The sequence below is a fragment of the Chiloscyllium punctatum genome, chromosome 32, assembly GCF_047496795.1.
Source record: "Chiloscyllium punctatum isolate Juve2018m chromosome 32, sChiPun1.3, whole genome shotgun sequence".
Classification (NCBI taxonomy): Eukaryota; Metazoa; Chordata; class Chondrichthyes; order Orectolobiformes; family Hemiscylliidae; genus Chiloscyllium; species Chiloscyllium punctatum.
The window spans coordinates 43296477-43322873 of NC_092770.1; the positions used below are offsets into that span (position 1 = coordinate 43296477).

The following is a 26397-nucleotide window of genomic DNA, read 5'->3' on the forward strand; positions in this document are numbered from 1 at the left end:
CAATTGTAACACCCTCCACCATTTCCTCTGACAGCTCATTCTATGAATGAGCTCATACCACCCGTGAAAAAGTTGCCCCTTAGGTCTTTTTTACATCTTTCCCCTCTCACCCTAAAGGTATGCACTCTAATCCTGCATTCCCCCATCCCTTGCCCCTCATGATTTTATAAACCTTTATAAAGGTCACCCCTCAGTCTCTGATGCTCCAGGGAAAACAGCCCTAGCCTATTCAAACTCTCTCTACAGCTCAAATCCTCCAACATCCTTGTAAATCTTTTCTGAACCCTTTCAAGTTTCACAACATGCTTCCGATAGGAAGGAGACCAGAATTGCATGCAATATTCCAACAGTGGCCTAACCAATGTCTTGTACAGCCGCAACATGACCTCCCAACTCCTGTACTCAATATTCTGACCAATAAAGGAAAGCATACCTAACACCTTCTTCACTATCCTATCTACCTGCGACTCCACTTTCAAGGAGCTATGAACCTGCACTCCAAGGTCTCTTTGTTCAGCAACACTCCCTAGGACCTTCCCATTAAGTGTATAAGTCCTGCTAAGATTTGCTTTCCCAAAATGCAGCATCTCATGTTTATCTGAATTAAACTCCATCTGCCATTTCTCAGCCCATTGGCCAAGATCCCATGGTAATCTCTTTGCTGTCCACTACACCTCCAATTTTGGTGTCATCAGCAAACTTACTAACTTATACCTCTTATGCTCGCATCCAAATCATTTATGTAAATGACAAAAAGTAGAGGAACCAGCACCGATCCTTGTGACACTCCACTGGTCACAGGCCTCCAGTCTGAAAAACAATCCTCCACCACCACCCTCGGTCTTCTACCTTTGAGCCAGTTCTGTGTCAAAATGGCTAGTTCTCCCTGTATTCCATGAGATCTAACCTTGTTAACCAGTCTCCCATGGGGAACCTTGTCAAACGCCTTACTGAACTCCATATAGGTCACATCTACCACTCTGCCCTCAATCCTCTGTTACTTCTTCAAAAAACTCAATCAAGTTTGTGAGACATGATTTTCCACACACAAAGTCATGTGGACTATCCCTAATCAGTCCTTGCCTTTCCAAACACATGTACATCCTGTCCCTCAGGATTCCCCCAACAACCTGCCCACCACTGACATCAGACTCACTGGTCTATAGTTCCTTGACTTGTCTTTACGACCTTTCTTAAACAGTGTCACAACGTTAGCCAACCTCTAGTCTTCCGGCACCTCACCTGTGACTATCGATGATACAAATATCTCAGCAAGAGGCCCAGCAAACACTTCCCTAGCTTCCCACAGAGTTCTAGGGTACACCTGATCTGGTCCTGGGGATTTATCCACCTTTATGCGTTTCAAGACATGCAGCACTTCCTCCTCTGTAATATGAACATTTTTCAAGATGTCACCATCTATTTCCCTACATTCTATATCTTCCATGTCCTTTTCCACAGTAAACACTGATGCAAAATACTCATTTAGTATCTCCTCTATCTCCTGTGCCTCCACACAAAGGCCGCCTTGCTGATCTTTGAGGGGCTCTATTCTCTTCCTAGTTACCCTTTTGTCCTTAATGTATTTGTAAAAACCCTTTGGATTGTCATAACTCTATTTGCCAAAGCTATCTCATTTCCCCTTTTTGGCCTCCTGATTTCTCTCAAGTACACTCCTACTGCCTTTATACTCTACTGATTCACTCGATCTATCCTGTCCATACCTGACATATGCTTCCTTCTTTTTCCTAACCAAACCCTCAATTTCTTTAGTCATCCAGCATTCCCTATACCTACCAGCCTTTAATTTCACTCTAACAGAAAGATACTTTCTCTGGACTCTCGTTATCTCATATCTGAAGGCTTCCCATTTTCCAGCCGTCCCTTTACCTGCGAACATCTGCACCCAATCAGCTTTGAAAGTTCTTGCCTAATATCATCAAAATTGGCCTTTCTCCAATTTAGAACTTCATCTTTTAGATCTGGTCTATCCTTTTCCATCACTATTTAAAACAAATAGAATTATGGTTGCTGGCCCCAAAGTTTTCCCACACTGATATCTCAGTCACCTGTCCTGCCTTATTTCCCAAGAGTAGATCAAGTTTTGCAACTTCTCTTGTAGGCACATCACATACTGAATCAGAATTTTTTTCTTGTACACACTTAACAAATTCCTCTCCATCTAAACCCTTAACACTATGGCAGTCCCAGTCTATGTTTGGAAAGTTAAAGTCCCTCACCAGAACCACCCTATTATTCTTACAGATAACTGAGATCTCCTTACAAATCTGTTTCTCAATTTCCCTCTGACTATTAGGGGGTCTATAATACAATCCCAATAAGGTGATCATCCCTTTCTAATTTCTCAGTTCCACCCAAATAACTTCCTTAGCTGTATTTCTGGGAATATCCTACCTCAGTATAGATATAATGCTATTCCTTATCAAAAACACCACACCCTCTCCTCTCTTGCCTCCCTGTCTGTCCTTCCCGTAGGATTTGTATCCTGGAACATTAAGCTGCCAGTCCTGTCCATCCTTGAGCCATGTTTCTGTAATTGTTATGATATCCCAGTCCCCTGTTCCTAACCATGCCCTGAGTTCATCTGTCTTGCATTGAAATAAATGCAATTTAGTTTATCAGCCATACTTTGTTCATGGCTTTGTCCTTGCCTGCCCTGACTGTTTGACTTGCCTTTGTTCTCAACTGTACCAGTCTCAGATTGATCTCGTTCCTCATTATCTCTCCGGGTCCCAATACCAACCACCCCCAGCACACCCCCACCACCAACTTAGTAGGTTAAATCCTCCCAAGCAGTTCTAGCAAATTTCCCTGCCAGTTTATTAGTCCCCTTCCAATTTAGCTGCAATCCGTCCTTCTTGTACAGGTCACTTCTACCCCAAAAGAGATTCCAATGATCCAAAAATGTGAATCCTTCTCCCATACACCAGCTCCTCAGCCATGCATTCATCTGCTCTATCCTCCTATTCCTGCCCTCACTAGCTCATAGCACCGGGAGTAATCCAGATATTACTACTCTCAAATGCCTCCTTTTTAAATTCCTGCCTAACTCTCTGCAACCTCCCTTCAGAATCTCAACCTTTTCCCTCCTATGCCGTTGGTTCCAATGTGTACAATGACTTCCAGCTGTTGTTTTGACTTTTATTTTCTCCAAAGTTCCAAAACAATGCAACAACATATGAAACAGTAATTGCTCCTCACAAAATTTGAGGAAGTCACCTTCAGCACCTAAAATACCTCAAAAAAAAGTAGCTGTTACAGCCAGAAATTTTTCCCATCCTCCATCTTGGATTATTGAAGGAAATAAAAACTCATGGTGCTAACACATATACAACATGGATAGAAGATCGGCTGGCCATTAGGAAGCAGAGAATTGAAGTAAATGAGTCTTTTTCAGACGAGCTGGTTGTAACAAGTGGTGTGTCACAGAGGTTGGTGCGCAGGCCTCAACAGTTTGCAGTTTTATATAAATAATTTGGATGAAGGGACAAAAGGTGTGGTAGCTAAATTTGCTGATAACACAAAGATAGGTAAGGAACCTGAGTTGTGAAGGGGATATAAGCAGCTTACAGAGAGATGTACATCAGTGAAGTGAGCGGGCAAAGATCTAGCAATGGAATATAACATGGGAAAATGTGAAATTGTCAGTTTCAGCAGAAAGAGTTTTTAAAATGCACGTTATCTAAATAGTAAAAGGTTACAGAGCTTGGAGATGCAGAGAAATCTGGGAGAACCTGTGCAGGAGTCAAAGAAGGTCCGTATGTGGGTACAGCAAGTGATCAAGAGAAGTTAGTGGAATGGTATGTTTTATTGTACAGATGTTTGTATTCATTCTACCTACACAGCACATGGACTACACTGGTTCAAGAAGGCAGCACACCATCACCATCTCAACGGTTATTAGGAACAGGCAATAAATGACCAGCCAGTGGCACTCACATTCTATATGCAAATTAAAACAGGTTTTGGGAGGAGAATTGAATGTAAGAGTAGGAAGGGTATATTTCAGTTATACAGCACATTGGCAAGACCAATTTAGCAGACAGAGATGAGGGAATAAAATCTCAGTTTGGAATGTACTTTCTCAAAAGGGAATGGATGCAGAATCTTTAAATATTTTTAAAGAGAGATTTAGTTAGATTCTAGATTACCAAGGGCAAAAAAAATTATTGGGGGTATGCCAGAATGGGTATTTGAGATTAAAATTAGATCAACCATGATCTTATTGAATGGCAATGAAGACTTGACGAGCCGAGTGTTCATACGTTCATAAATGCTCTCCAACGGCTTTCTGAATTTTTGTCCCTCTTATGAAATTCACCTATACTTATTTCCAATTACTATGTCCATACATGATGTGGGATGTTAGAGCAGTAAGAAGGATGCAGAAGGGCACAAGATTAATACCTAATATTAAAAAAATCATTAGCATTCCTGGGTAGTAAAGATATATGTCTGTACACTTTCTCAGAAAATAATGGACATACGGAACTGGTCTTGCTGTTAATACTGATAAGGTTGGATCCCTTCTCAGATTGGGACTGCTGTTGTGAAGCTGGCAAATGCAGAGGTATTGGTGGGTTTGGATAAGGTGCTACATCGTCCTCTTGATAAATTGAAGAAATTATCTTTGAGGAAACATTAAACAGGTTGGGAGTGTATGCATTAGATTTTAGAAGAAAGAGGTAAGATCATGGAAACATTTGATATGAAAAATACACTGTCTGTATTTCAAAGATTGACCGAGCAAAGATTGCCTAGTTTCGTAATTGCTTTGTATACAGTGATGTACAACATTTGGAAAGATCATGTCAGGCTTTTAAGAACTCTGTTTGAAAAGCTAGCCAAAGCTAACCTCATCATAAGTGTAGCCAAGAACAAGTTTGTCAAGGGCAAGGTCACTTCCTTAGAGCATCACTGAATGTCATGAGATGCCAGGGTTCAGGCAACAATATTTTTTATAAACCAAGACAAAGGAATAACACTGCAATTTGGGGGTACAGTTTCTATAGGTAATCAGTTCCCAATATTAGCAATAGTAGTCATCTCAGTGACAAATTTGTTGAAGAAAAACACAACGTCCAAACAGTCAGTCATACGAAATGGCATTCAAGAAGTTGAAAGCCATTTTGATAAATAAACCAGTTTTAGTAACCTATTCAATGCTACAAATTGCACCAATGCCATAGGGATAGGAACAACGCCACTCCAAGACGAACATGCAGATGTGGAACAGCTAGTTAGCTATTTCTCTTAGAAACTTAATTTACATTTTGAAGAAATTGCTTGACCATTGAAAGGGAGGCATTTAAGCTTGCTCCTGGCTTTTCAACATGCTGAAGCATATGCAACCAATAGGCAGGGGGAATAACTAGTCCACAAAGACCACAGCCCACTTGTGTTCTAAGAAAAGATCAGAATATAAAACCATACAGTGTTCCATTAGAGTTTGATATTATAACCACTTACAATAAGGATTTTTCTCCTTGCCAAATCCATAACTAATTGCTAATACTTTATCAAATGTTTAAAGAAAGATTGTAGGAAATGACAGCACTGAGTTATGATAAATTCAGTGGGCGTTTGAATACTGATCAATTCTAATTTAAAAGCAAAATCCTGTGGATGCTCAAAATCTGAAATAAAAACCAGAAATTTCAGAAGAAAATCTGGAGGTCTGGCAGGATCTGTAGAGAGAGAGTTAACCTGCTGACTCCAGAGGCAGCTAGATATAGCACTTAGGGTGAATGGGATCAAAGGTTGTGGGGAGAAAGCACAGTTAGGCTGTTGAGTTGGACAATCAGCCATGATCATGATGTATGGCGGAGCAGGCTCGAAGGGCCAAATGGCCTCCTCCTGCTCCTATCTTCTTTGTTTCTATGTACCGCTGACTAGGTGATTGATGACCTCCTCCATTAGTGGGCAGCTTCTTAGCCCCCTTCTTCCTATACAGCCAATGATCACTGTTCAGCTGATTACAGTGCTAGACAGCACCAGCTTTCTCATGATACCTTGTTTCAACATCATGCTGGAGGCCACAGAGCTCCTCAGCAACCTCTAAGAAATCCAGACAAGTGGTAGTGAGTGGAGTTGGTGAGCCCTGTTCAACCTCTTAGCTCTGTTCTCCAAGTTGGAGCTATGCAAGTCATCTAGCTAACAGACTGGCCATAAAATGCACCTCTGTCAGTACCACCAACATTGTTCAATATGGACAGCCTCCATAATAGATATGTTAGAATGCATTCTTGGCTGAAATGTCACCAGCCTGAAGATCTAAACCAGGCTCAGGGTGAGGAGTGGTCCCAGGGAAGCCGGGAAAAACAAATATTTACATACAAGGACAATTACAGCTAATAGAATGCTTCAGGTGTGGGGTGGAATGAGACCAAAACCTAAATTTAAAGTTCCAGAGAATGAGGATACAAAAGTAACAATGCAGACAGATTTTTAAAAAGTTGTATATCCTGTTCCAAACTAGGGACATAGGATATCCAAAGAATAAACAGATAGTCATTTGTTGACTACTTCATGATAAAACTATTTAATTCAGACCACTTAAAATGGAGTTTGGGTATCAAAACAATGATGATTAGAAGGGCTGTTGCAGAGTTTTAAATACTTAGTCATAATTATGGCAACAAATGAAATATTTCTAAAATAAACAAAAGGTGAAAAGAGTCATCAAAGGCAGGTAAGCTCAATTAGAATTGACCTAGTCAATTAGATTTATGCAAGTCGAACATCAGTTCACAGAACCAATATTGACTAAAATGAAAATTTCAAAATGTGGCCTTTTTGGCAAGTTTACGCATGAAAGGATCCTAGGAACAGCAGTAGCTCTTCAGTCCACCAAGCTTACTCTCCCATTCAATTAGATCATGGGTCATTATCGACGTCAATGCTATTTTAAAACATTATTTTCTTTCTCTCTCAAACACTGTTTACATTAAAAATATAATTTGAAAGGCTCTCAAGGGAAACACCATGGGCACAGCTGGGTTCTGAATTTAAAGAGGTAAATGTCAGCCAACAAACCTGTTCCCACAGTCAGTATTTTTAGATGAAATAGGAATTTCTCACGTTATTGCAATTCTACCAAATTAGTAAAATATGTAGAGACCACCTGAAAGAACTACATGCCCTTAATATAACCCTGTGCCAACCATTTCTGTTCTGAATTCAAATACCTAAAATAATAGTTACATTTACAAAATATTTACGAACATTTTTGTTACTGATAAAATGCTATTTACAGCTGAAAGAGTCAATTTGACATTTTAAGTGCTTTTCCAACATAACTGATCTTCTAGTTGCAGAGATGGGGCTGCAGGGGTAATTTTGATGTCTCAGCCTCATTACCACTGAGCTGGAAAGCTAAGGTGTCTGTCAAACATTCCAGTTGCAGGCTGTCTGACTATTGTTGTCCTAAATCGAGGTTCCCTAGCAAGGTAAATCCTGTTTTATTTTGGGGGGGGGGGGAAGGGATTTCAGAATAATTCTGGTTCAGGTTAGATTAGCGTAAAGCATTTGTAAGAATCTTCAACCAGAATTGCTAAGTGGATGATCTATCTCGGCCTTTTCCAGAGATCCCCAGCATCACCGATGTCAGCCTTTAGCCAATTCAATTCACTCCATGTGATAGCGATAAATTGTTGAAGGCACTGGATAGAGGCCCTGACAACATTCCAGCAATAGTAGTGAAGATGTGTATTTGAGAATTTGCCATTCTCCTCTTCTAGTTCAATTGATATCTGCCTGACAATGTGGAAAATTGCCCAGGTATGTCCCACACACAAAAAATAGGAAAAGTCCAATCCAGCCAGTTCCTGCCCATCAGTCTACTCGCAGTCATCAGTAAATTGATGGGAGGTGCCATCAACAGTGGTATCAAGCAGCATCTGCTTAGCAAAAGCAGTTTCACTCACACCATGTTTGGGTTTTGCCAGAGCCATGCACTTCTGACGTCATTAGGGCCTTGTTTCAAACACGGAAAAAGAAGCTGGAATCCAAAGGTGAAATGAGATTGGTTCCCTTTGACATCAAGGGCAAGATCAAACATTTGTCTAAGTGTGACATCAAAGAATCCTAGCAAAACCCGATACAATGGGAATCAGGGAATAATTCTCCGCAAGTTGCAGTCAGTCATATCTGGCACAAAGGAAGATAGTGATGGTTGTTGTAAGTCAGTCAGATCAGCTCCAGTACATCTCTACAGGGTAGTGTCCTGGGCCAAATCATCTTCACCATTCGTGACTTCTCAGATGCTGAAGCAGTCCATGTTCAAATGTAGGTTTGGGCTGAAAATTAGCAAGTAACATTTGCACTACATAAATGCAAGGCAATGGCCCTCTCCAACAAGATACAATCTAACCATCACCCCTTGATATTCAACGGCATTACCATCAATTAATCCGTTTTGAAAATGGAGAAAGGCCAATTTTGACGGTATTAGGCAAGAGCTGATTGGGGACAGATGTTCGCAGGTAAAGGGATGGCTAGAAAATGGGAAGCCTTCAGAAATGAGATAATAGGAATCCAGAGAATGGATATTCCTGATAGGGTGAAAGGAAAGGCTGGTAGGTATAGGGAGTTCTGGATGACTTAAGAAATTGAGGATTTGGTTAAGAAAAAGAAGGAAACATATGTCAGGTATAGACAGCATAGATCGAGTGAATCCTTAGAAGAGCATAAAGGAAGTAGGAGTATACTTAAGAAGGAAATCAGGAGGGCAAAAAGGAGACATGAGATAGCTTTGTCATATAGAATTAAGGAGAATCCAAAGGGTTTTTACAAATATATTAAGGACAAAAGGGTAACTAGGGAGAGAATAGGGCCCCTCAAAGATCAGCAAGATGGCCTTTCTGTGGAGCCGCAGGAGATGAGGGTGATACTAAATGAGTATTTTGCATCAGTATTTACTATGGAAAAAGATATGTAAGATGTAGACTAGAGGGAAATAGATGGTGACACCTAGCAAAATGTCCATATTACAGAGGAGGAAGTGCTGGATGTCTTGAAATGCATAAAGGTTGATAAATCCTAGTACCTGATCAGCTGTACCCAAGAATTCTGTAGGAAGCTTGGGAAGTGATTGCTGGACCTCTTACCGAGATATTTGTATCATCAATAGTCACAGGTGAGATGCCGGAAGACTGGAGGTTGGCTAATGTGGTGCCACTTTTTAAGAAAGGTGGTAAGGACAAGCCAGGGAACTATAGACCGGTGAGCCTGACATCAATGGTGGGCAGGTTGTTGGGGGGAATCCTGAGGGACAGAATGTACATGTGTTTGGAAAGGCAAGGACTGATTAGGGATAGTCAAAATGGCTTTGTGCGTGGGAAATCATGTCTCACAAACTTGACTGAGTTGTTTGAAGAAGTAACAAAGTGGATTGATGAGGGCAGAGCGGTAGATGTAATCTATATAGACTTCAGTAAGGCGTTCGACAAGGTTCTCCATGGGAGACTGGTTAGCAAGGTTAGATCTCATGGAATACAGGGAGAACTAACCATTTTGATACAGAACTGGCTCAAAGATAGAAGACCGAGGGTGGTGGTGGATGTTTGTTTTTCAGAATGAAGGCCTGTGACCAGTGGAGTGCCACAAGGATTGGTGCTGGTTCCTCTACTTTTTGTCATTTACAAAAATGATTTAGATGCAAGCATAAGAGGTACAAGTTAGTAAGTTTGCTGATGACACCAAAATTGGAGGTGTAGTGGACAGCGAAGAGAGTTACCTCTGATTACAATGGGATCTTGGCCAATGGGCTGAGAAATGGCAGATGGAGTTTGATTCAAATAAATGCGAGGTGCTGCATTTTGGGAAAGCAAATCTTAGCAGGATTTATACACTTAATGGTAAGGTCCTAGGGAGTGTTGCTGAACAAAGAGACCTTGGAGTGCAGGTTCATAGCTCCTTGAAAGTGGAGTCACAGGTAGATAGGATAGTGAAGAAGGCGTTTGGTATGCTTTCCTTTATTGGTGAGAGTATTGAGTACAGGAGTTGGGAGGTCATGTTGCGGCTGTACAGGACATTGGTTAGGCCATTGTTGGAATATTGCCTGCAATTCTGGTCTCCTTCCTATCGGAAAGATGTTGTGAAACTTGAAAGGGCTCGGAAAAGATTTACAAGGATGTTGCCAGGGTTGGAGGATTTGAGCTATAGGGAGAGGCTGAACAGTCTGGGGCTGTTTTACCTGGAGCATTGGAGGCTGAGGGGTGACCTTATAGAGGTTCACAAAATTATAAGGGGCATGGATAGGATAAATAGACAAAGTCTTTTCTCTGGGGTTGGAGAGTCCAGAACTAGAGGGCATAGGTTTAGGGTGAGAGGGGATAGATATAAAAGAGACCTAAGGGGAAACTTTTTCACACAGAGGGTGGTATGGAATGAGCTGCGAGAGGAAATGATGGAGGCTGGTACAATTGCAACATTTAAGAGGCATTTGGATGGGTAAATGAATAGGAAGGTTTTGGAGGGATATGGGCCAGGTACTGGCAGGTGGGACTAGATTGGGTTGGGATGTCTGGTCGGCATGGATAGGTTGGACTGAAGGGTCTGTTTCCATGCTGTACATCTCTAGGATTCTATCTACATCCTGCAAGTTACCACTGACCAGAAACTGAACTGGGCTAGCCATATAATACCATGGTTACAAAAGCAGGTCACAAACAAGGGAATCCTGCTGTGAGTAACTGACCTCCTGACTCCCCAAAGCCTGTCCACAACCTACAAGCCACAAGTCAGGAGTATAATGGAATACTTCCCAGGTGCGTAGTTGAGTGCAGCTCCAACAATACTTAAGAAGCTTGACATCATTCAGGATAAAGCAGCCTGCTTGACTGGCACCACATCCATGAACATCCACTCCCTCCACCACCAACACTCAGTCACAGCAGTGTGTATTATCTACAAGATACACTACAGAAATTCACCAAAGCTCCTTTGACAGCACCCTCCAAGTCACTCACCATCCTCACTTGGAAATAATTATGTCGTTCCTTCACTATTCCTGGGTCAAAATCCTGGAAGTGACCCCTAATGGAACTGTGAGTCTACTTACGTCAAATGGACTGGAGCAGCTCTTTCTCAGGGACAATTACTCACAGGCAATAAATGCTAACCCAGCCAGTGCCACCCATATCCCATGAATAAATTTAAAAAGGTTCATCTTATATAGTCTTTTCTACTCTCCAGACCCCACAAAATAATTATTTCAAGTTTATCTTTGCTGTGCATCTTTAACTCCATCACTCTGACCAGTTTTATTCTTTATATAAAGGAACTTGGATGCTGATAATTAGGCAGCAGCAAAATGATGACAACATTCCTGGTGAAGGCTAAGTTAGACTTCAAGACTACGTAGTCAGGAGTTTCTGATAGGCACCAACAAAAGCTGGGATTTGCTGTGAGATGGCCCTGCTGAAATTTTGCTTAGTTTATTGGTGCACTGAAACATTATACCAAACCCTCCCCTAGCCTTTCCCATGTGCCTCACTGGAATGACCAAATACAAATGGCAGGCTCAGAGAGGACAACAATACCCTCCTAAATTGTTCCCTTTGCCCTGAAGAATATGCATATGCATCCCTGCTTAAAAACATAGGTTCCCAAGAATTATTCAATAAGGTGGATCAAATCGACCCTATTCATACAGACAGCTTGTGCATAGTTTGCTATATAAATAAATGTTTGGTAGTGCAGAATTTAAACATTGCTAAAAATAGCCTAGTAATTGAAGCCCTTCATTGTGTAGTTGTTAGAACTAGGACACAAAAAAAACTCTGGGAAAAAAGGTCAGACTGGATTATAATTTGTGAGAGAAAGAGAGAGGGCGAGTGTGAGACAGCACAATTAAAAGTGTTTTAAAAAAAAGACTGAGCAAAAGAGAGCACAACCAAAAGAGTAAAAAAGAACAAGCAAAAGAAAGCACAAGTGAAACAGACTCAGGGAGTGAGCAAAAGATAATGCAAGCAATATCAGGCACAAGAAACAAATGGGGGCTCGAGAGAGCGTAAGCACACAAGAGAAAATGCGAGAGCACATTGTGCCATGTGGGGAGAGGGGGAGGTAGCATGCGTGTGCGCTCGTGGGAAAGAGAGAGCAAGGGCGAGGGTGAGGGAGGGCGAGGGCAGGTGAAAGCGAGGGTGGGTGAGGGCAGGTGAGAGTGAGGGTCAGGGCAGCCGAGAGTGAGGACAAGAGCAAGGGAAGGAAGGAAGCGAGGAAGGGAAGGATGGAAAGAAAAGAAAGAAAGACCGAACATGAGAGAATGAGAGAGGGAAACATAGCATACACTCAAGACAGCATGACAGTAAGAGTGAGATTGAGAGAAAAAGAGGGAGCAATACACACAGCGAGTAAGAGTGAGCAAGGGTGTGAGTTAGTATGACAGAGGCGATAGAGCATGAAAGATAGAAGAAGACAGTGAGAGACAGTTTTATCTACAAGAGACCTCAGTTAAAGTCTATGAGTGCCAAAAGTATTCTACCTCAGACAGGAAGGATTAAGCTGCTGGTTTCATGAGTTGAACTGGGAGGTTCTTTTGTAATTCGTTCATGGAAAGTGGCTACTGCTGATTTGGTTAGCATTTATTGCCCATTCCTAATTGCTCAGCAGAAAATGGCAGTGAACCACCTTCTTGAACTAATACAGTGCTTTCATAGGGATTCTGTAGAGGGGATTCAGTAGGTATTAGGGAAGGCTAGTGGGCTTTTACTTCAAAGGAAATGAAGTTTAAAAATAGGGAAGTCTTGTAAAACTATAAGATACTAGTTAGATCAAACCCAGAATACCGTGAGCATTTTTGGTCTCCTTATTCTAAGGGAACATATAACAGCATTGCACTAATTCAAAGAAGGTTCCCTCAGTTGATCCCGGGTATGGAGAACTTTTCTTATGAAAAGAGATCAATTAGATTGGGTGTGTACTTATTGAAATTTAGAAGATCAAGAGACAACCGTTAGAAACATATTTGATTCTTTGGGGGCTTAACAAGATGAGGAGGGATTGTTTTTTTCTTGTGGAAGAGTCTAGGTCCCAAAGTCACCCATTTAAAATAGAGACGAGAAGGAATTTTTTCTCTCAAAAAGTAATGAATCTGTGGAATTCTTTACTGCGGACAGCTGCTAAGGCAGATCATGAAGTATATTACAGCTCAGAATTTCAGATTTTTAATCAGTAAGGGTATGGGAAAATAAAAGGAAAGTGGAGTTAATGATTATCATATCAGCCATGATCTTACTAAATGGTGGAGCAAACTTGATGAGCTAAAAAGAGCTACTTTTACTCCTCCATCTTATGGTCACAGTGTTGCTATGATGGCTGTTCTGGGATTCTGACCCAGCAACAGTGAAACAGTGGCAATGTAGTTCCAAATTACCATGTGGTATGGCTTGGAAGGAATTTCAGGTAGCAGTGTGCCCATGTATCCATCAGCCTTCTTCTAGGAGTTAGAGGTCAAGGATTTGTAAGGTTTTATTGAGTATCCTTGGGGAGTTGCTGCAATAGACCTAGCAGCTGGCACACATTACTGCCACTGTGTGTGTCAATGGTGAAGTGATAAAGGTTTAAAGTAGGGTGCCAGCCTGGTGGCCCATGTTTTCCTGGACACTGTTGGAACTGCATTTGTCAGACAATTGAGTATTCAATTGCTATCCAGATCTGTGCTTTCTAGATGACAGACAGGCATTGGGAGTTAGGATATGACTTTGTTGCCTCAGAATTCATAAACTCTACTCTGGTAACTGCCATTCACTGGTCCAGATCAGTTTTCAGCCAATGATAAACTCCAGGACGTTGATAGTGGGGGAATCAACAAATGTTGATGCCATTAAATGTCAAGCGGAGATAGTTAAATTCTCTTCAATTCAAAGCGGTCATTGCTGGTTCTTGGGTGGAATGAATGCAACTTACCATTGGATATTATTCAGGTCTTGCTATACATGGTCACGGTCTGCCTCAGTACCCAAGGAGTTGCGAATGATGCTGCACAGTGTGTGTTTGTCAGAGACCACTTTCACTTCTGACCTTATGGTGGAGTGAAAGTCACTGATGAAACAGCTGAAGATGGTTGGGCCTAGGACATTACCTTGAGGAGCTCTGGCAAAGATTCCCTTGGAATGAGATGAATGACCTCAAACAAACACAACCATCTTCCTTTGTGCCAGATGTGACTCCAGTCAGTGGAGAGTATTCCAAATGATTACCATTTACACCTCTTTGCAAGAGCTCGTTGATGCCACACTCAGTTAAATGCAGCTTTGAAATCAAGGACATTCACTCTCATCTCACCTCTGGAGTTCAGTTCTTTTATCTATATTTGGACCAAAGGCATAACAAGGCAAAACCTAAACCAAGCCTTAGCAGGCAGATTATTACAAAGCAAATACTGTTTGATAGCACCATCGATAACCCCTTTGATTACTTCGCTGATGGTCGAACATAGAGCAATGGGGCGGTAATGGAGCTGACCTGCCTTTTGTGCACAAGACATACCTGGGTAATTCTCCATGTTGTAGCTGTACTGAAAACAGCTTTTCTAGAGGTAATTCCGAAGCACAAGTCTTCTGTACTATTGCTGGAAGGTTTTCAGTGCCCATAACGTTTGCAGTGACAATGTCTTGAGCCATTTCTTGATAACGTGGAGTAAACAGAACTTGCTTACAACTGCAATCCATGGGCTATCACTTCCTCATCATAAATTGCTGACTCATTTTCATAACAATGGTGTTCTTTGTTTACGTACTTTTTACAGCTCTTACATGATTTTCTCTGTTATTTTATTAAAACAGATATTAAGTAAACGTAGAAATGCAATAGGTCTGGCAGTATCTGTGGAGAGAAAGCAGAGTTAATGTTTCAAGTCCAGACCGATGTTAACTCTGCTTTCTCTCCTTCGATACTGTCAGATTTGCTGAGTTTCTCCAGCTATCTCTGTTCCTGTTTCAGATTTCCAGCATCCATAGTTCTTTGTTTTATTTAATTAAATGTGTTTGGTTTAGATTGTTTGATTGAAGGTTATTTACAGAAGCCCTATGAAAAAGTATCAAGCAGACAATGTCTGCAGCTTTTGAGGCAAGGATTTAAAAATCAGCTCATTAGTTAGATGCAGATGTGAATCATGCCATTTTTTCTTATATAACAAACCTGTAAGGCTTAATAACTATGGTAACCATACAAATATTTGATCTTGTTACTGTAGTCTTCTATTGTTTTACCCATTTTGGGCATTATCATAAGAAAAAGTTTGATGTTAGAATTAACAATTCGGGTCCAGTGAGCCTTCCTCAGACCAGTTCTGAGGAAGAGTAACTGGACCCAAAACATTAACTCTGGTTTCTCTTCACAGATGCTATCAGACCTGATGAGCTTTTCCAGCAACTTCTGTTTTTGTTTTTGATTTTCAGCATCTGTAGTTCTTTTGGCTTTCATTTGATATTAGAATTATTCAGTTATTTCTGAAAGACAGAGGAAACAGCTTTGAAGGACTGTATACAAATGCTTTACATAAGAACAGGAGCAGTAGGCCATTTAGCCCCTTGAACTTGCTCCGATATTCAATAAGGTCATGGCTGACCTGATTATAACACCAAATCCACAAACCTGTCTACCCCAACAACATTTCAATCCCTCACTTAACAAAAATATACCCAACTCTGCCTTTAAAGTATTCAAGGACCCTACTTCCACCATCTCTTCATTGAGAAAATTCTAAAGCTACACAATGCTCAGAAAAATTCATTCATAGGATGAGGGCATTACTGGCTAGGCCAGCATTTATTGCCCAACCGAAAGGGTAGTTAAGAATCAACCACATTGCTGTGGGCCTGGAGTCACATGCAGGCCAGACCAGGTAAAGATGACAGTTTCCTTCCCTAAGAACATTTATGAACCAGATCGGTTTTTCCTGACAATGCTTTCATGGTCACCATTAGACTCCTAATTCCAAATGTTTGTCAACTTTAAATTCCACCATCTGCCATGCCAGAATGCAAATCTGGATCTCGAGCACATTAACTGGCCCTCTGGATTAACCCCTTACCCGGCAAAGACAAGTTAACTCATCTTCACCCAATTTGTCTTTTTCAGAGTGCGACGAGTAAACTCGTCCAAAACATATAATTTCAAAAACAGCCACAGACGAGTTTATACGTCAATTCTCAGCATTTCTGGGCCCTTCTCAGCTAGAAACGAGTAAACTCGGTGACTCATACGTCTGGTAGCTGTGTCTCTTCCGCCTCAGGCATTGCAAGAAGTGTCGACACACTGCTTTTGGGCACACACTGTCATTCGGTTTTTCTGGTTTTTTTTTTACAAATTATGCCCAGATGTCAAGATCAGAAGATGACAATGAGTATGTACCTTCTATGAGAAGCTTGGATACATCAGATGAGAGTGCAAGCTTGTCTGATAAGCTATTTCCATAATCAGCATTAAAAATACAATAAAAAAAGCAATAAAAAAACTCGTCTGAAAATGAAACGTTTTCTCCAAAAAACAAGTTGCCAGGGAAGGGGTTAACAGCCCAGTTATAACACCACTAGGCCATTGCCTCCTCCTAATGCATAATTAACAGCAGTAATTCAACATTGGCATCACATGCAACCTTAGTAAGATGTGACTTACAAACAAGAGAAAAAATGAAGACAAACCATGAAGAATTGAACCAATGAAGGAAGCACAGAAGTCAAAGGCAGAGAGAGAAAAGAGAGCAGAGAAGTAGGGGCAACCAAAGGTTAAAAAAGGTTCAGAGCTAGAGAAGATATTTTAAGGGAATGAGAAAAGAAATATGTTGGGGAAGAACATCATTGACAAAATAAAAATAATCGACTAAGTATTCTCATTAAAATTTGTCTTGGGTTGTGTGCCAGGATTTTCTTTTAGCATATGAAGAGTAAACCTATATTCAGAGTTCATTTGTTGTTGGCTAGAAATGATACATGCCATATATCCTCACTACGAGACAGAAATTAAAATCCTTTATATAGTAGCATAAATGGAAGAGAACAAAAATATTTCAGACATCAGCTAATTTCAAAACATTTCTTTTTGCGCTGTTCAAGTTTACTTGTGCGCATCAACAAAGCAATGTAATCCTTCCCACCAAAGCCAAGGATGAACATGAAAATACTCACCCACTGATGTTCCTTGTAGCAGGCTGTGGAACTCATCTGTTTCCAATACCTTCAACATATTGGTAGATTCCATTCTCTCTAACTCCACCCTCCAATAGACATAGATTTTGTGGTTGAAGCTGACATACACCAGACAGGGACTATTCCGACCATTTTTGCATGCATAAATACCTAGAGGGGGAAAGAGAGGTGACAGTAAGCAATGGAGACCTGTTAAGTTTAAAAACCCCACGACATGGTGCATGCACAATCTCTTTCTTTCCATTCAAACCATCCAGGCTTAATAGAATCTTGAGATACTATTAATATGGGTTAATAGTTCCAAATGATACAGTAACAGTAGACTCTGTCAAACTTGCATCAAGGTTATTTTGGATTTTATTAACAACAACAATTTTTACCTGTATGACAGCTGTCATTGAACAAAACTTACTAAATGACTGGACAGGCAGATGTTGAGAAGGTTTTGGTAGTTACGTTTTGAAGCTTAACCTTCTTTGGAGGTTAACAGACAATAAAGATCTAAAGGAGTGCGAGGGAGAAGTTAAGGCTCGCAAACAGAACTTCCAGAAACTTGAACTTTAGAACAGCACATCTAGATGGCTTTGCAAAGATTGCTATCCTGGCCAAATTCTCCATGCATCTGGCCATGTTGCCATAATGCACTGTGTCAGGGATCATCACTGACCCACTGACCCCAAATAAAAGTCTGATATAGTGTATGTTTAGACAGATTGTAACCAATAGAATTTTTACATAGTTTATATAATGCATCTACTTCAGTAAAAGTGCCAATCATTTCAGAAGGATTGGTCTGAATCAAGTACAAATATATTAAAGCTGCATAGCTCAAAAAATTAATGTAAAAATCAAGAGTCATGCATAATAAAATATTATTGCATATTTTCATCAACTTCTGAATAACATTTCATCTGGAGAGAATATACATTGGAGATTAATATCAACCGTTATAACCCTTAACCAGAAATGGGGTTTCACCAAGTTAGTCATTACATTCCTCAAATTGTCATGCTAAGTGACATTAGTCCAAGCATCTAAGATACCCAGGTAAAATAGGCTGTAAGTTCCTTATAAACACTAATCCAGTACTCCCACCCATTTGGGATGCTATCCCCAAGGTAAGGTTACACAGATTAGCATCATACGAAATCTGAATCATAGCATGAGAACCCACACCATCGACATCAATATTAGCAAGATATTACCCAAATGAATTACCTCTGGAATTATTTGGGAAATAGGGAAGGAAGTGAGAAGGCATGAGATGGAGAGCATGTTGCTTTCCTGTGTCGCCTACAATTAAGTTTGGAACATGAAAGGTGAAAGTCAGCCTCAGGACACTTCAGACACTCAAACAATTAACGATCATTGAAAGATCCAACACCATCACTGATTGTATCTTACCAAGAGTGAAACCTTCCTACTGTGCCCAATGAAGAGTCCTGACTATAGCATGGCCCATCTCATAGGGTGATAAAACCCCTATGCCCTCCAAGCTGACACTCTCTCCACCTATACAGCCAGAATAAGGCAAAACTCCACTTAGCCGGACACAGGGCTTCCTGCAGTACCAGCACAAGACATTTCTTCCAGCTGCAGATACTTATCCCAGTAGCATTGCTGAAAGCCTTTGACTCTATCACGAAAGCCTTAGGAACCTTGACAACTGGCAGTTGAGTATCTGATTGTGCATAAATCACATCAGGGTTGTTGTAAAAAGACTGCCTGGGAATCACCAGCTTCCTATGCCAAAGGTTCCTACACTCTTTTCTCCACACAACCCCATTTGAACGTAAACACTAATGTGACCCCAGACACCTACAAAAAAGCGATAAAGCTGCACAGAGACATTCAAAATATAATTATTCAAGTTTGCTTTTTACAGGCCAACATATAATTTGCATTGAAACATAGAAACTAGGAGCAAAAGTACACAATTCGGCTTTTCGAGTGGGCTCGCCATTCACTATGATCTTGACCAATCCTCAATCTCATGGCTGTCCCGAAGATAGTGGCAGAGGAGCAGCATAGCGAGCTCCTGCTCGCGGATGGCACATCGGCTCTGTCTGCTTTTACTTTTATTTCTTTCAATTTTCTGGCAGTGGGAGAGGGGGAGCAGGCAGCCCCGGGGCAGTGAGAGAGAGAGAGAGAGAGAGCAGGCAGCCCCAGGGCAGTGGGAGAGTGTGCGTGTGTGGACACAGAGAGAGCGAGCCGGTGGGGGTGAGTTTGAGCTTTTGTGAGACATACGAGCCCAGCTGGCCAATCACTTGCGGACTGTCATGTTGACCAGTTAATTGTGTTTCCTTGTTTTTCTACGTTTTAGTAGGAGGGACTGCCCTTACTCATTTAACTTCTTAGCCTGCTGTCCTTATTTTCCTGCTTTGATCAGAGATTTTCCACCTAGGTATATTTGTACCTCAGATGGCACTGTATGCGGCAGCTTGTAAACCTTTAACTGTACTAATGCGAGTGAGTACATGTGATATGAATGCTAATTCAAGTTCGTCTCAATGGCGCATTCCCGCTTGAATAAATCACAAATATAAAAAGGTTTAAAACAATTTGAGTTTTAAAAAGCACTTTGGAAAAATATTATAAGATTATTATTTTATGCACTCGTGGACTGCAGCAAATCTCTCCATAATGTCTGATGACAGGAAACCCTCTTCCCCCATTCCCAAACATACACTGTAATCAACATCTCTCCCTTCCCATTTCATAGAAATTCACATACACACTTTTCTGTTTACTAGATTACACAAATCTTTCCGATACCATGCACACGATCCCCGCCACACATACACAGCCATCGCTCTTCCCAACTTCGTTAACCAATCAGCAATCACTCTCCTAAAACCCTGTCCACCATTCATTTAGCAGCACTTCTTCCTAAACACTCCCCCACCTCACAAATGTAAATTCAGCAATCTTTTTCCCTATAAACTGGCCCATTCATTCACTCATTACCCCCTCTTTCCTGAATCTATTCAGTCTCAAGAGTTGTGTGGAAGTTTTGCCATAGTGCATGTTCAAGGTAGAGAAAAATCAGTTTCTAGATATTAATGACAACAAAGGATATGGCGATAGCATTGAAAAATGGTGTTCAGGTAGATGATCAGCCACGAGCTAGAATGGTGGAGGCTGAATGGACTGTTTCTGCTCCATGTTTCCAACAGGCATAGTGGAGCAGATATACAGTAACAACCAAAGCCATCACTTTGGCTTCCCAGCTCAGCCACATCATTTCCTACTTTTCTTGCACCCTGGACACATTCACAGAATCCCTATGGCCTGCTTCAAAGCTATTCAGCCCTCCAGGTCCACACCACCCCTCTGAAGAGCATCCACCCCTGACCCACCTGCCTACCGTATCCCTTTAACCCTGCTTTTCCCATAGCCAATCCACCTAGTCTGCACATCTTTGGACAGTGGGAGGAAACCCATGCAGACACGGGGAGAATGTGCGAACTCCACATCCAGTCACCCAAGGGTGGAATCGAACTCGGGTCCTTGGTACTTTGAGGCAGCAGTACTAATCACTAAACCACTGTGAGCAGTTTTATGTTGGTGCAGAAATGAACTTTGGAGTACAATGTAAAAACGTTCCTAATTTTAGAATTTAATACCTGATGTATTTGAACCAAGAGCCTTGGGACATCATGATGTGCAGCATTAAAACCCTCCTGTAACTGTCAGCAAGTCTCCTCGTATCAAATTCACTTACAACAGCTGTTAACTTAATCCTATTCAGTCAAACTAGCATTTCATATGAAATTTTAATGTACTGTCACGGCATATTGATCACACTGGATGGGTCACTAGATTTACTTTCTTCAACAAAACAATAGTTGAATTAGAGAATGGATCAGAAGGCTAACCCAATGCACAACCTTAGTAATAAGCAGGGTGGACATATGCAAAGTATTACTGAGCTTGTGCATTGGGTTAGAAGGCTGACACACTCTCTAATTCAACTATTGTTTGGTTGAAGAAAGTAAATCTAGTGACCCATCCAATGTGCACAATATGTCATGACAGTACATTAAAATTTCATTTGAAGTCTAGTTTGAATAGGATTCAATCTCTGCTGGCCTCTGTCTCCACAAAGTTGGCTCACAAGTGCTTCCTGAAACTAAAGAGCACTTTGGGTTTACTGTCCATCTCTTGTTATTTGTGCATTGATCCAGAGTGTTCAGGGCTGTCCCATCTGAGCCACCGTCATCATTATTGCTCAGAGGAGGGGCAGTTCAGGACCCTAAATGGGACCACTGCGACCCATAATTTGGAAACCCTTGTTCCAGCCAAAAAATGGGACCTTCACCATGGTCACTAAATTAGTAGATTTTATGGCATGGTAGTGTCATTACTTGTAGATATAGGATCAGCCTCATGTACAAGCAATATAATTGAATGACACTTTCTCTGCCATTTCAGTTTTGCTGTATCTTTGATGCTACAATGTGACATAACACCATAGATACCATCAATATAACTGTTACTGTACTATAGTGAGAATATATACTTTATCAGTCAATTATGTCTCTTAAAGAGAATAAGTGAGTTTCATTATCTGCCTGTAGCAGTGTGGTACACTGCTGCATATTATCCTTTATATTTGTAAGTAACCTAGTAAAGTAAATTGGATTAAGTTCTTCATATGGGGGTAATATAATCAATGGTCAGAGAATAAACACATTATCCTCTAATGAAACCCCCATATCTCAGGAACACAGACATTACATTGACTACCTAGAATAAACTATTGCCTGTGTTAAGAATCAGCATTTTCAAGTAGCAACGAAAGACTGAAAAAAATTGAAACATTACTTGATGATTTTCATCTCAATGTCTGCAGCCTTTTAAAATGTGTAACAAGCCATAAAATACAGAAGTAACTTAAAAGTAGAACTGTCAATGGAAATAAACACCAAGAGATATAAAATCAGCTGTCAGTTCACTACCATCTGTTTAGCATTGTTACACAAAGTTTAGAATCAACAAATTTATTGAAAAATGTTAATTTAATGATTTTACTCATTGTTCCAGCCACATCAAAATGTTGGGTTTTATATCTTGTTACAAAAGTTAAAAGTTTTAAAAAGAGAAATGAATTTCCCAATGACTGATTTCATGTTTTAAGGTTCTTATTATAACAATCAAACTAAAATGAACCATGTCTTAACATGACCCTAATAAACAACTAACATGCTACGGTACAGAAAAGATGCACACCGTTAACTTCTTAAGACAAACAAAAACCTCACATCACAGTGATACACTACTTCACTTTCTCAGCAGAAATATGATTATGTGTTTAAAGTTCCAATCTCCTCTCAGCTTTAGCAGGTTGTCTTCTTAAGACTGAACCTATCAAGCAAGGTTTATTTTATTCAATCTTCTGAGCATAAGTAATAAGACATCCCCTCAATCCATAACTCCCCGCTAGTTTTATAATTTTGGCAGCAGTTCTCATCAAAACTTCTGCTTGCCAACACAACACTTGTTATAGGCCTTCTTCTCTAAAAAGATGTCTGACTGACTTCAATAGTCTATGTTCAAGTGTTAAAGTCTGCATATTAATCTTAAATATCTTGATACAAGTTGGTCACATGGGCATGTCTCGAGGCAGTGTTCACAGGAGATCACATCCCTTCGCCAAACCACTTCAATTTACTTTGAATGAAAGGAGACAGTTTAAAAACATCACAGTCTAATAAATTCCAGCAGTATAACAATCTGCTCCCAACCTTTTCACAACTGGTAGCAATTTAATCCCACAAATAATTGGACTCAGATAATACCAAAGGTTTTATATCAGCCAATCACTACATCAGGTTAAGGGCTGGATTTTCTGACCCGGAAGTGGAGACATTCAGAACCTAAAAATAGGAGAAAGTGAGGACCGCAGATGCTGAAGATCAGAGCTTAAAAATGTGTTGCTGGAAAAGCGCAGCAGGTCAGGCAGCATCCAAGGAGAAGGAGAAACTAAAAATAGCCCAGCCAGTATTTGTCATTGCCCTGGTTCCATCCAGCCTCAAGGTAATTTTTGAAGAGGTGGGACAGCAGGTAGCTGACCTAGCTCATTAGGAGTAACTCAAATCCAATAAAATGAAAATCAACTGAAATTACTGACGGCCAGAAAGCTGAAGACTTAGCTTCCTATCTTTTCTAGAAGTAGAATCCACATTTATGCATAAACATCAGACTATCAAGACGTATATAGGAAAGAATAGACTTACTGTAAATGACGCACTACATTCAGCATTACTCAGAGAGATGGTTGACATTTGCGCGACTGGCAACAGATGTAGCTACAGGACCTTAGCTGGAAAGGTACCATCATTCAAGGAGCTGCAGACCAGCAGCAGAAAATCAGTACTGTTAGTGTAGAAAGAGGCAATTCAGCCCACAATGCTTACACTAGCCCTCCAAATGGCCACAATGACTTAAAGCCATCCTCTGATCCTTTCTCCATAACCCTGTATTTTATTCATTCTTAAATAATCATCTAATGCCCTTTTAAATATCTTCATTCAACTTATCTCCAACCACACTATCAACCACTGCATTCAAAGCCCAAAACATTCACTTTGTGAAAATGTTTCTTCTCACATCATCACATTTACTTCTTTTGCAAATCACTTTAAATCTGCGTCCTTTCATTCATTTATGAGCAGGATAGTTTTTTCCTGTCTACTCTGTCCAGACCACTTGATTTTCAAAATGTCAATCAAATCTCTTCTTAGCCTTTTCCTCTCTAGGGTAAACAATCCCAACTTCTCCAATCTATCTTCATAAGTGAATTTTCTCATCCCTGGAACCATCCTTGTAAACCACTTCTGCAGTCTTTCCAATGTATTTGCTTCCTTCCTGAAGACTAGTGCCTAGAACTATGCACAATACATCAGCAGGCATCTAACTAGTGTCTTCTAAAGGTTGAAATAACCGTCTTGCTTTACATTCTATACCACTATTAATAAAGTGTGTCATGCTCTTCAACTGCCTTGTCCCATTTGATTTTTGCATTCACACATCCATATCTTTCTGCTCCTGCACAGAGCCTATAAGTGCATAAGACGTAGCAGCAAAAATAGGCCATTAGCCCATGGAGTCTACTCCACCATACAATTAGATCATGGTGGTCTGATAATCCTGAACACGACTTTCCTGTCTTTTCCACATAACCCTCGATTCCGTTATTGATGAACAATCTGTCTCAGTCTGGAATACACCTCTTCTCATTAGATTAAAAAGTGGTTTTCCTCTATCACACCAGACCATGTTAGCCCTCTAGATCCCTACCCTAAAAGGGCTAGTGATAGCCAACGTGATCCACAGTGAGCAATAGTGCAGATGATACAAGGCAGTCTGTGATGGAGATTGCTCAGATAACAATCCAGTTCACACCCGAAACGTTAACTTATCTGCCCTCTCCATCGATACTGGCTAACGTACGGAGGAATTCCAACATTTTTATTTATTAAAGTTAAGAATGGTTTGTTTCTAAAACTGATCATAACTGGGCTTTCCCTTTGACAGATGTCTATGAACAATTTAACAATTAGTTAGTTTGACACTTACCAGCACAAAATGCACTGACATTCTCATCAAACTGAAACCGGACAACAGACCTGTTTTGATCAATGATATAGGTTTGACCATCCCAAGCACAGGCCACTACTTCCTCTCGTCCATCACCCTGAAGAAAATGCAGATTCCAATTATACTCATCTCAATACACATATATCACAAAACAGTCATTCATCGCTACTTTCCATGACATCTGTCTGTTCACGTTGTGATGATGCTGCTCCTTTAACAAGGTTGTGTCTCCTTGGACTTTCTTCACAGAGGTCGTAAAAGACACAGACTCCGAAAAGTCTAAGTTGAAAGATTTTATGGCCCAGTTTGATTATAGCTAACAGATATTGCCTCTGGAAAAAGGCTTTCAAGTTTTAGAAAAACCCACTTGCACAATGAAAGGGGAGCGGCCAGTTCTCCCAGCTCAGCTTTTCTCTGATTTGATTTGGTTTTAGTCTGGCTATTCATTGAAAGCAGTCAGGCAGTTTTGAAGCTGCTGGAGCCAAAGAAGCAGGTCCATGCTGATCCTGTCTCTCTCCTGTAAGACCCTGTGCTTGATTTTACCTTTTGTGCCAAGGGGTGTTTATGGAGATCGTTGCAAGTATTTGGAAAAGAATTATTAAGTTTGGATAATCTGTTGAGTTTTCAGATAGGTTAAGTCATTCTGTATTTTGTTCTTTTTTGTTTGTACCCATACAGTAATCTTGTAAATAAATTCTGCTTTGTTTTAAACAAAGTGATTTGACTAGCGGCATCTCTCCTGGAATATCCACTTTACACCTGCTTAAAAGAAATAGCAAATTCCTGGACGTCACAGTCGAAAGGAAGGACAACGGAGAACTACAAACCTGCATATACAGGAAACCGACAAACACTGACCAAATAGTTAACTACACCAGCAACCATCCCAACACACACAAACAAAGCTGTATCAGAACACTATTCCAACGAGCCACCACACCCTGCAGCACAGGTGAACTTCGGAAAACAAAGGAGAACCACCTATACAACATATTCAAGAAGAACGGATACTCAAAAAAATGCAGTGCGCAGATTCCTCAAGAACAAACCACGACAAGCAGACCAAACACAGCCAGAAACCCTACCACCTTACCATACATCAAAGAAGTTTCAGAAATGACAGCCAGACTACTAAGACCCCTCGGAATCCTAGTAGCACACAAACCCACCAACGCTCTCAAACAAAAACTAACAAACTTAAAAGACCCAGTACAACCCATGGGCAAAACCAACGTCATCTACAAAATTCCATGCAAGGACTGCCATAAACACTACGTAGGACAAACAGGAAGAAAGTTAGCCACCAGGATACACAAACACCAGCTAGCCACAAAAAGACAAGACCCTCTCTCCCTTGTAGCCCTACACATGGATGAAAAAAACCACCATTTCGACTAGGACAACACCTCTATCCTGGGACAGGCTAAGTAAAGACATGCCAGAGAATTCCTAGAGGCCTGGCACTCCAACCGCAACGCCATAAACAAACACATAGATCTAGATGACATCTATCAACCCCTCAGAAAACGAACAGGAAATGACATCACCACAACCCCCAGGAACCCCATCCAGGAGAAAGATATAAATAAAAGCAGGAGACAACAGCTTCGCTTCACTTGGA

At 40.7% G+C, this 26397-nt stretch overlaps 1 protein-coding gene across 1 annotated transcript in view; it reads right to left on the minus strand.

Moving 5' to 3' along the window:
* The window catches only part of itfg2 (integrin alpha FG-GAP repeat containing 2), an 89427-nt gene that overhangs the window by 8876 nt on the left and 54154 nt on the right, over positions 1 to 26397 (minus strand). The window contains exons 10-11 of the mRNA XM_072552200.1: positions 24756 to 24873; positions 17154 to 17324 (exon numbers count right to left, since the gene is read on the minus strand). Coding sequence (XP_072408301.1) covers positions 17154 to 17324; positions 24756 to 24873 — 289 coding nt within the window. The remainder of the gene's footprint in view (positions 1 to 17153; positions 17325 to 24755; positions 24874 to 26397) is intronic.